Source organism: Peromyscus leucopus, chromosome 8b, assembly GCF_004664715.2.
Source record: "Peromyscus leucopus breed LL Stock chromosome 8b, UCI_PerLeu_2.1, whole genome shotgun sequence".
Lineage (NCBI taxonomy): Eukaryota > Metazoa > Chordata > Mammalia > Rodentia > Cricetidae > Peromyscus > Peromyscus leucopus.
In genome coordinates, this window is record NC_051086.1 from 2250638 (window position 1) to 2261816 (window position 11179).

The window sequence follows — 11179 nt, forward strand, 5'->3', positions numbered from 1 at the left end:
TATTTGTTTGTTTGTTTTGTTTTTAAGACAGGGTTTCTCTGTGAAACCCTGGCTGTTCTTCTTCTACTTTTTTTTTTCCGGAACCCAGGGCCTTGTGCTTGCTAGGCAAGCACTCTACCACTGAGCTAAATCCCCAACCCATGCCCTGGCTGTTCTATAACTAGCTCTGTAGCCCAGGCTGGCCTTGAACTCAGAGAGATCCGCCTGCCTCTGCGTCCTGAGTGCTGGGATTAAAGGCATGCGCCACCGCTGACAATGCTGTTTTTTGTTTTGTTTTTGCTTTGTTTTTTTTGAGACAGATTTTGCTTTGTAGCTCAGACTAGCCTGGAGTTCACTGTCTTCCAAACTGACCTGAAACTCTCTTTTTTTTTTTCTATTAAGAATTTTTTTTATTCATTTTACATATCAATCACAGATCCCCCTCTTCCTTCTCCTGCCCCTCTAGCCTTCCTCCCCAACCCACCCCTCCTACCCCGCAACCCACCCCCGACCTGGAACTCTTGATGCTCTTGCCTTGGGCTCCTGAGCCCTGGGATTACAGGTGTAAACCACCTTGCCCTGCAGGGGGTTTGGTTATTGGCTGGTAAAGTGAGCTCTCCAGCCTGTGCATGGTTGAACTGGAGCTACATGGTGTCCATTGGTCTGGCTCAGGGATGCATTTGGGAGATGGGTTAAATGAATGACCCCCTAAAACCCCTGCCTTAGGGTCCCCAGGTGGGGGCCCTGGACTTGCCTCTCCATCAATGCACTTACCTGGTTGAGCTCCCAGGCCGTTTCCATTGCCAAATCCTAAGGGGAAAATTGGGTGTGAGCGGAGAGTTTGAGGGGGCTTGGGAGTAAACGAAGGTGACAGGTAGGTGGGGACATGGGAAGGACAGGTGACTGCTCACCTGGTTTCTGAGTCTTCGAGACAGCTCCCAAACCTGGGGAAGACCCAGGGAAACTAAGCCACGTGCAGACCCCACACCACTCGGACTGTTCTAGAAATCAACTGTCTTGTTTCTTTTTTTTCAGTACTAAGAGATTGAATCTGAGGACCTGTGCACACTGGGGAACTGCCCTGCCACTGGACTATATGCCAGAGACTGTTTTTTTAACGTTTATTTTCATTTTATTTATTTTAATCTATTTTAAAATTATTTGACAATTTCACTTATGTATTTAATGGATTTTGGTTATTTTCACACACATACTCACACAAACACACACACACTCACACACACACATAGATACACACACTCACATACACTATTACCTTCTTTTATCCCTTTCCATCCTCCTCCCACTATTTTGTGTGTGTGTGTGTGTGTGTGTGTGTGTGTGTGTGTGTGTGTGAGAGAGAGAGAGGGGGGGGGGAACAGGGTCTCCCTATGTAGCCCTGACTAACCTTAAACTCAGATCCTCCAGCCTCTGCCTCCTGAGTACTGGGAATAAAGGTGTGCGCCACCACTGCCCTGCCCCACTATTTATTTTTATGTTTTTATTGAGAAAGTCTTCCTATGCAGCTCTACCTGGCCTGGTACTCTCTCTCTATATATATACATATACTAGTCTGGCCTCAAACTCACAAAGATCAACCTGCCTCTGCTTCCTGAGTGCTGGGACTAAAGGCGTATACCATCATGCCTACTTTATTTAGTTTTTGAGACAGGGTCTCATGTAGGCCAACCTGACCTTGAGCTGCCTATGAAATTGAAGATGCCCTTGAACTCCTGGTCTCCTACTTCTGCCTCTCAAATGCTGGGATTGCAGGTACATTCACTAAGCCCAGTTTATGTGGTTCTGGGGATCAAACACAGACCCTAACATGTGCTGGACAAACACTATTCCAGCTGAGATAAGTCATCGGCCTCTAGTTTCCATTCTGAGACAGGGTCTCCCTACGTTCCCCAGCCTTGAATTCTCTCATCAGCCCAGTCCCTAAATTTTCAATCATTCTGTTTCAGCCTCCCAGGTATCTGAGATTACAGGTCTGTGCTCCAAGACTTGATTCCAGAAATAATGTCTCCTACTTTTTATTTTTATTTTGCTTGAGACAGGGTTTCTCTGTGTAGCCTTGGCTGTCCTGTATCTCACTCTGTAGACCAGGCAGGCCTCAAACTCACAGAAAGCTACCTGCCTCTGCCTCCTGCATGCTGGGATTAAAGGCATGCACCACAGAAATCAGCTTTTGCTCTCCCAGACTATGACTTCCCCTAGATTCTCCCCTACCCTCATCTCCAGATCCCCAGTTTGGCCCAGGTGCCCTTACCTGGCTGGGCTCCAACTCCTGGGAAGGCCCCAGCTCCAAACCCTGGGAAACAGCAGGAAAGAGTCAGGGAGGCCAGGCTACATAGGGGTGAGTGGGCTGGGCAGAGACAGGGCGGATCTCACCTGACATTGGAGGTTTCATGCCCCCTCTGATGCCTGAGAAGGAAATAAGAACTAGGTAAGGAACTAAGAGCTCCCTAGAACCCCAATCCTAACACATGCCCCCATCTTCTCCCATCTCCTCCTTTACCTGGTCCATGGCCATTTTGAGGTGCAGGGGCTGTGGGCAGAGAGAGGCAGAGCTGCAGCCGGGCCAGTATGAGGATAGACTGAGGTAGTTCAGACCACTCCCATGATATCCCTACCTAAGACATTTGTGTTCCATGACCCCAGCAATTCTCTTAGAGAACATGCCCAAACATCAGCCTAGAAGACCCTCTCTAGGCCAGAGTCTCCTTCCACTGCTCTTGGGAGGTAATGAAGTGACAGAGGTAGGGATGGAGGAGAGAGAGAGAGAGAGAGAGAGAGAGAGAGAGAGAGAAGAGGCTGGGTGGTGGTGGCACACACCTTTAATCCCAGCATTTGGGAGGCAGAGGCAGGCGGAGCTCTGTGAGTTCGAGGCCAGCCAGGTCTAAAAAACAAGTTCCAGGACAGCCAGGGCTGTTACACAGAGAAAACTTGTCTTGAAAAACCAAAAGAAGGAAGGAAGGGGCTGGAGAGACGGCTCAGAGGTTAAGGGCACTGGCTATTTTTCCAGAGGTCCTGAGTTCAATTCCCAACAACCACATGGTAGCTCCCAACCATCTGTAATGAGATCTGGTGCCCTCTTTTGGCCTTCAGGCAAAGCACTGTATATATAATAAATAAATAAATAAAATAAGAAGGAAGAAAGGAAAGAAAGAAGGAAGGAAACAAGGAAGGAAGGAAGGAAGGAGGAAGGGAGGAAGGAAGAAGGAAGGAAGGAAGGAAGGGAGGGAGGGAGGGAGGGAGGGAGGAAGGAAGGAAGAGTGCAGAAGAAAGGCAAGGAGCAGGCCTCCCCTCACCTGGTCTCTAAGGTTTCACGACCCCTCCTAGGTCAGAGGCAGGCATAACAAGGCTGACGTCCCCTGCCCTTTTACCAAAACTGTGCCGCAGCCCTCTTCACCAGCCCCACAGTTACTTCACCACCCTACCTCAGTTACTCTCACCTGGCAGACCTTCCTGTTGCAGGGGATCTACTGAGGCCCAAGTCATTTCTGCCACTAAATACTGAGAAGGGGTGGTGGGCCATGGGTGGGCATGTTTGGGGGACATAGGAGGCCGTGGGTAGAGATGGAGCTAAGGCATGGGCAGGGCAGGATCTCCAACACCTAGCTTGGAGGTTTTCTCCCCTCCCAGGCCTGGGTCAGATGGAGAGCTGAGCTCTGCCCTTCATTCAGAACCAACCTCTCTCCTTTTGGCCCCAGGGGTCCTTACCTGGCTGTGCTCCCACCCCTGGAAAGACTCCAGCTCCCAGCCCAGGTCCATATCCTGGGGAGAAAGAGCCAGAAAGAGGAATAAAGAAAGGATGGGGGCATCAGGCTGAGAGAGGGACAGGCAGGAGAGGGTGCTCACCTGACTTCTGGGGCTTCACAACCCCTCCAGAGCCTGAGGAGAGAGATGAGGCAGATGATGGGACCCCAGGGACCAAGCCTCCCTCCTGGGTTCTCAGGTCCATATCCATTCTGAACTGAGAGGCCTAAGGTGGCGTCTGGGGCTCAGTGAAGTGGTGGCCCGGGAGAGTTCCCTGTCCTCTCCTCCCCACACCTGACACCAGAGCTTGCCATGGTCTCTCCTGCCTGCCTTTCCTAAGCCACCAGTTCTGCCTCCTTGAGATGTGGGAGAACTAGCCCAGCGGTGTCACGCCCCCAAAGAGGAACATCCCCATTTTCCTGCACCTCACCTGGAGAGGATGCTATATCTTGGCAAGTTCCTGCTTCTAGACCATTGGCATTACTAAACACTATGGAGACAGGGTAGGGTGTCGGGGGAGGTAAGGAGCGGGGGAGGGGGGTGGGAGGTGGGGGGTGGGGGGAACTGCAGAAGTAGGGAAGGACAGGCAGCACCCAAGGAAGGCTCACCTGGCTTTGGAGGTTCCATACCCCCACCAACACCTGAGAAAGAGATGAAGGTCAATGAAGGTCATAGGCAGGATTCCCTCTTCCTAGGGACAGCCCTTGGTTCCTGACCACCCCGGGCAGCCCGCCTCTACCTGTTCCATAGCCATTTGGAGCTGGAGAGCCTGTGAGGTGAGAAAGAGCTGAGTTGAGGAAGTGTGGGGTCCCAGTTGAAGTCAGGAGGGGGAGCCTTGAAATTCTTCTCTGAGATCAAGGTAGACACTAACAATCCGAAATGTCTCCCCAACCCCTATCAGTTCTTGTCTCAGAGGCAACAGAAGAATGCCCTGAATGCTGACATCCTCCCATCCTGTGATGCTCCCCTGGCCTGGTGTTCCTGGGTCCCCGCTTAGATAGATGGAGGTGAAGGGTGTGAGGAAGAGAGCGAGGCTGGTAGAGTTCACCTGGCTTTTGAGGTTTAGCACCTCCAAAGGCTGGAGAGAAAGAAAGCAGGTGAGTGCCGAGGGCCTCCCGGAACTACCCACCGCTCACACAGTCATTCAGGGGGTCTCCCCACCTCCTGGGGCTCAGATTGAAGAAGGTGGGCACAGCATGAACATCCCCTCCTTTCTTCCATCTCTCTACCTTCCAGCCCTACCTTCCTTCCTTTTTCTAGGGTAGGGATGGGGTGGGACGGTTTTACTCTGTAGCCCAGGCTGGCCTAGAACTTACTATGTAGTCCAGGCTAGTGAACGCTCAGTGATCCTCCCGCCTCCAGCTCTGAGTTTGGGGATTACTAGTGTGAACCACCACACCCAGCTTCCCAGGGTTCTGAGTTATCTGCCTGTTTCCACTTTTCCTGCTGCTGGCTGGCCCTCCTTTTGGGGGAGAGAGACTAGAGTGTCCTGCCCGGCCCGGCCCTCAAGGCTTCGCTTCACCTCACCTGCTCCCAGACCACTGGAGGGGCTGTAGCCTGGGGGAGAACAAGAAGTTTAGTCTAGGCATGGGCCGAAGGGCAGGAGCCTCTCTGGGCCACTGCCAACACCTCTGACAACTGAACCGCATCTGTAGCCATTTGGACTGCCAAAGCCTGTTGAGTTGGGGAGAATGTAGGAGGGAGCCTGGGAGGCTAAATGTGGATGCCACATCTGTTTGGGAAGCTCAGTTTCCCCTCTGGTCACATAAGGAGGCACAAGGACAGGCCCAGAGGAGCAGTCTGGGATTAGGAGACTGAAGTTGGGCTCCTGGCATAGACAAAGGTGTCCAAGCTGTACCCCTGGCTTTTCGAGAAGCAGAGCTCACTTTGCTCTCCTCCTCACCTGTGTGTGTAGCCCTCCCGGCCAAAGATCTTCACCTTTGGACCCTTCCCTCCCTGGAAGTCCCCTCCCTTCCCCTCCTCAACTCCTCTCTTCATCCAGTCTCAGGGATCTGCAACAGGGATCCCTCCTCCTACCCTTAGGACCCCATGGGCCCCTTCATGACACACAGTCCCACCGCTAAAGCCGCGAAGCCCCTCCACCTTCCGGCTCAGCTCGCTGGTCCCTGCTTCGGTCCCACCTTAGCACCCTGCCCTTTGTGCTGCCAGAACCTTCCTCCCTTCCTCTTGGCCTGCTCTCTACTCTTGACCAGCTCCAGCCCCTCTTCCAGGGGCCCCATGTTCTCAGGGACAAAACTCCCAGCTCTTCCAGGAGGATGAGTGTCTGAGCTTCCCACCCTCAAGCAGACATTGCTAATGTTGCCACTTGGGAAGAGACCCCATGTGAAGGAGGCCTTCATATCTGGAGTCCCAGAGCTGGGGACCATCTAAGGGAGTCCCTAGAAAGCTCCAAAAGGGGTCAAAAGTGTCCAGAGGGCCACTTACCTTTCCCCACGTTGGGAGGGAGCCGGGGCAGTCCTAAGGAAGCAAAGGGGGTTGATATTCAGGGCTGGGATCTCAGGAATGGAAAGGAAGCAAAACTCAAATCTATCGCCAATGCCCCTAAAATCCTCCTCACCTGAATTTTCTGCCTGCCCGGTCTCCCCTAGCCACAATGCCCACCCCTCCCTGATCACTCCAGAACTCAAGTTTTTTTTTTTTTTAAATGGGGACATATGCACCCCAGACTAGCTTCACACTTGCTGTGTAGATATATAGCCATGAAACCCAGAATGATCTTGAACTTCTGGTTGGGCTGCAAACACTCTATCAAGTGCACTCCATCTCCACCCCGGGAACCCAGGCATCTAACCTCTGTTCTAGTCAAATCTCAGTCCCAGGCCAGCTGCCTGGACCCTCCCCAGAAGCCCACCCTCACCGCCTTGCAGGCTCCCAGGAGTCAGGCACAGCAGCGAGAGAGCAATGGGAAAGACCCAGATGCCCATGATGTCCAGGGATTGGGAGGGCTCAGCACCCTTTGGGCCTTTAAACAGCTTTGCTGGGAGGTTAGTCACTCAGACCCCCAGCTGTGAGGGGCAGAGGATCTGCTTGCAAACCCCAGGAGGCCAGACCAGGGGCTCCCCCTGGAGCAGAACAGGCGCCTGGCCCACTGGGCCTCCCTATAATATACCCCATCATCCATCATTGGTGCTGACAGCTAGGATAGACCTCCCTGGGGCTCCTCCACCCCTGTCAGTGACTCTGGTCCTGGCACCAGGCAGGAAGGGTTCAGATGTCCCCCCAGCAGCTGGGGAGAAGCAGGCTGGCATTGTAGGCCCAGCCCAAACACAGCTGTGGGAAAGGAGCGAGCAGGGCCAGAGGTCTGTTCATGGCTGGCACAGAGCTCTAGGAAAGTGTTAACTGTGTTACTAGAAAGGCAAATGGGAGATGCAACAGTGTATCAGAAGCGTCTGACCTGGATGTGAGCTATTGTCCTGTCCGATCCCCCCCCCCATCACTAGAAATAGACCTTTTGCCCCCAACTGAAGACTGACTTGCTAGAGTCCAATCCATATCCTATGCCCCTCCTCATTCCATGAGGGACAGTAGCACACAGGGATAGATGACTCCGTTTTCTGCTGTCTTGTTTCTTCTTTGTCTGCATGCTTTGACAGGAGGGGTAAACTCAGGAACTACTGCTTGGGATGGGTGGAGTAGGCTGTGGGGGGGGGGTGCTTGAGGACTTGGAGAACCTTTCATTCCTCCTAGGGCCTGGGCAACTGAACCTGGGCTTGGTGCAGGGGGCCTGGTAGGGGGTATTTAGGAGAGGTGAGCCTGGGATAAGCCAGGGCGGAGTCTGGCGGGTAAGTGCCCCCACTCAACGCCACTGTGAATCTGTGGACCCCAGTGAGCTGGCTGAGGATGGCACTGACTCAGCCCCTAGCCCTTGGACTCAAGTCCAAAAAGCCCCATATCCTGTCTGTCTGTCTGTTGGCTTTTCTCAAACCTAGCTAGGCCCTCCTGGAGCTGCTGGCTAGGGGGCTAATTCGCTGAGGCTGGCTTCCAGACAGGGTGGAGGTCTGGAGAGCAAGGAAGACACAAGGGGCCTTCTTGACATGGGGCCTCGGAGCCCGCCATCCTTACAAGCCCAGTTTAGTAGACTGCCGGCTAGCACCCAGCACCCTTCACTCACAGGCCAACCCCAGCCCCAAGCTGGCTCTACAGCCCACTCACTCTTGGCTCCCCTACACTCAGGGCTACACCCCCTTGATGTAGGGGCTACACCCCTCTTCCCACCCTGGGCTCTTGCTCATAGGCATGAATATGACCAGTCCTGTGGTATCTCTTGGCCTTCCCCCCAATCCCACCTTTTGTACAAAGCTCCTCTGGTGATTGCGGGGGTGGGGGGCTCAGCCCAGCACCTCAGCATAGCAGCACCCAGCACCCTGCTTTCATCCTGCTTGAGTGGATTGGATCTTCCACTAGTCACTGGGAAGGATGCAGAGGTGGTCTGGCCCCAACAACTTCCTAAGAGTCCAGGATAGAGAGAAGACTGCTTGCCCCAAGTGGAAGGCTGCTTGCCCCAAGTGGCCAGCCGAACGGATCGAAGGCAGGGCGATGAGTTGACCTTGGACCTTGGGGGCGCATCTGGTCTTTCTGAGTCTGCGTACTTTCCTCCAAAGTGATGACAGTAAGAGCCCCTTGGGCCAGGGCTATTGGGACTTCTTGTTTTGTAGGTAGGGAAACAGAGGCAGAGAGGAAAAGGCACATGGCCCAAATAGTACAACTCCTAAGTTGGGCCAGAGTCTGGTCCCAAGCAATCCAAAGAGTTCTGAGTTCCCTCTCCTGCTCTTAGCTTTCCCCATGCCCCTGAGCAGGCACAGGCCCAGCGAGCTTCAGAGCTGGGACAGCTGGGGCCCCCTAAGCAGAGCCAGACATACAGACACACAGGACTCATTTGCAGGGCGCCAGGGAGGTAGGAGGAGAGATTCCAAGGGGCTACACGGGAGGTACACTGTGACAGCCTGCTTGGCCAGTGCCAGGCTGCCGGAGAGTTGGCACAGGCCTGTAGAAAATACCAGCCAGCCGGGTCCTTGGGCCAACTTGCTGTCTGCTCAAGACCCGCAGACATCATTTCTCCACCCAGCTCCACCCAGGCAGTCTAAGAACACAGATTTGGGAGTTCGAAGAACCCCTGGTAGAGCACTAGTCTGGATGTTGAGCACCTTGGGCTAAGGGGATGTGGCCCGGATCTAACTAGAAAAGCAACTAGAGGGGTTATGGCAGGGGTCTAGGAGGTAGCTGGGACGCTGGAAGCGCAGGACTGATGCCCAGGACACTCGTCACCTAAAATGGCAGCCTGCATCAGAGGATTCCCTGGCAGTTGTTTGACCCCCGGCAGCAGCACCTGTGAGGGCGGGAATTCGAGAGGACAGCTGGAGGCACAGCCAGGCGCCTGTGGGCAGACATCTCCCTCACCAACAGCTGCACTGCTGCTGCTCAGCTGCCCCTTCCGCCCTGTGTCGGCCACATCTGAGCTTCCGACTTTCCTCGGCTGCCTTTGGGACACCTTCCCAGACATTACCCAGGCACTCACAAATGGGCAAAGCTGACCTCTGTTAACCTCTTCTCTCACCCACCTGCCAACTATTAGAATTTCTGCAACTGTGAAATATGATATACACAGAGAAGCATACACGAGACAGAATTATACAACTTAACAAATACTCAAACACTGTGCAACTGAAACAGAACGTAGACAGTTCTCAGAAGAGTCCATCAGGGTTTCCTTAGGATCTCCAGGATTCCATCTGAGACTATCATTTTCTCCTCCCCTTTCTTGTCTTCAGTTCCGTTTGTGATCCCATCTGAGTGAGGGAATCTTCCTCAGAGTCTGGGAGGTGTGTGCAGCTCTGTGGTACTGTTGTAATGAAGTGTCGCACTAGGTGTCTTGGATGTGGGGGGGAGGCTTGTGGTCTCTAGCACCTGGTCCAGGTTTGGAGGCGTCCAGTGCAAGAGTCCTGGTGTTTTGTTTCTGGTGTTTTGGTTGTTGTTGAGACAAGGTCTCATATTTAATCTTGGCTGGCCTGAAATTTGCGATGTAAACTAGTCTGGCCCTGAACTCTGAGAGACTGACTTGTCTCTGCCTCTGAATGCTGGGATTAAAGGCATGCACCACCTTGTCCAGCTAAGAGTCCTGGTTTTGATCTCTTTGGGAATATGCCTCTGTCTGTGCCCCCAAAGTGTGACTCCTGACTTAAACAGCTCTGCTTATGGTCTTGACTGATGCAACCCATGTTTGATGTTGTATCAAGGAGAGAGAAGTCTCTTCCACTGGAGCAGTGGTTCTCAACCTTCCTAATGCTGTGACTCTTTAATATAGTTCCTCATGTTGTGGTGACCCCCAACCATAAAATTATTTTCACTCCTACTTCAAAACTGAAAATTTGCTGCCATTGTGAGTCATAATGTACATATCTGTGTTTTCTGATGGTCTTAGGTGGCCCCTGTGAAAAGGTTGTTAGATTCCCCAGAAGGGTCATGACCCACAGGTTGAGAACCACTACACTAGAGGCTCCACCATCTAACCCATAAAAAGTGCCAAACCAACCATTCCCAGGGTGGTCCTCTGCTGCTACTTCGTGCATATCTTCACTTCCTAAGCCAAGCTTTGACTTGCTGGCCTGCTGCTTCTGTTCATACATTTTTTTTTTCTTTTTTAGCAATGAGACCATGAACCTGGACAGGAAAGGGCTGACCTCTATGGTCAGCATCTCCTACAACCAAAGCAGTTCACATGTATTTTCTCAGCTAGTGATCATTTCTGCAAGGAGGGAGGAGCTATTTATTTTGCACATGTGGAGACTGGCAGAGCAGTACTACAGCCTTTATTTCCCTGACACAGCATCTGTATACTTACCTGCAACTTCTACTAATTCGTGTTTATTGCATGTGTAGTGCAGCCTTTCTCTACAGAGTGAGATGTTCCTTGAAGTATGCTGCTGAAATGAAATGTTTTTACTTATCCCGAAAATGCTGAGGATTGAACCTAGGGTTTCACACATGCTAGGCATGAAGTCTATGACTGAGCTGACAGCCTAGTTATTTTACTTCCTTCCCCATTTCCCTCAAAAGACAGGGTTCAAGTTGCTAAAACTACTTCCCCTCCTTTGAGACAGGATCTTGTTATGTAGCCTTGGCTGGCCTGAAACTTCTGATATAGACCAGGGTGGCCTCAAACTCAGAGATCCTCCTCCCTCGTTCTCGTTCTCCCCAGACCCCCAGTGCTGAGATTACAGATCTCCACCACTATGCCTAACTTTCATTTGTTTGTTTGACTGGTTGATTGATTTTGAGATAGGGTCTTGTTATAGTGCCCAACTGGCTTCCAAATTCTGGGTTCACATCTTTTTGCCCCAGCTGCCTCTGAGCTTGGGGTATAGGCATGTGCCATTGCATTGGGGTTTTGTTGTGGTGGTTTGTTTCAATCATTATAAAT

At 52.3% G+C, this 11179-nt stretch overlaps 1 protein-coding gene across 1 annotated transcript; it reads right to left on the minus strand.

Moving 5' to 3' along the window:
- Positions 1-535: 535 nt before the first annotated feature.
- Positions 536-6794, minus strand: LOC119086917 (myosin heavy chain IB-like). The gene is made up of 13 exons (XM_037200704.1): positions 6620-6794; positions 6187-6219; positions 5269-5298; positions 4481-4510; positions 4350-4382; positions 3844-3876; positions 3706-3759; positions 2501-2530; positions 2374-2406; positions 2252-2293; positions 891-923; positions 754-789; positions 536-558 (listed from the first exon to the last, which is right to left on the minus strand). The coding sequence occupies exons 1-13, from the start codon at positions 6684-6686 to the stop codon at positions 536-538; spliced, it is 477 nt and encodes a 158-aa protein (XP_037056599.1). The 5' UTR covers positions 6687-6794.
- Between the last annotated feature and the right edge of the window lie 4385 nt (positions 6795-11179).

What these genes read in the sequence shown, in the direction of transcription:
- LOC119086917 (XM_037200704.1), bottom strand. Translation starts at nt 6,686, where the DNA reads ATGGGCATCTGGGTCTTTCCCATTGCTCTCTCGCTGCTGTGCCTGACT. An exon ending in CCCTCCCAACGTGGGGAAAG is followed by an intron (nt 5,299 to 6,186) that starts GTAAGTGGCCCT and finishes GTTCTCCCCCAG; the next exon opens with GCTACAGCCCCTCCAGTGGT. An exon ending in CTCCAGTGGTCTGGGAGCAG is followed by an intron (nt 4,511 to 5,268) that starts GTGAGGTGAAGC and finishes CTCACCTCACAG; the next exon opens with GCTCTCCAGCTCCAAATGGC.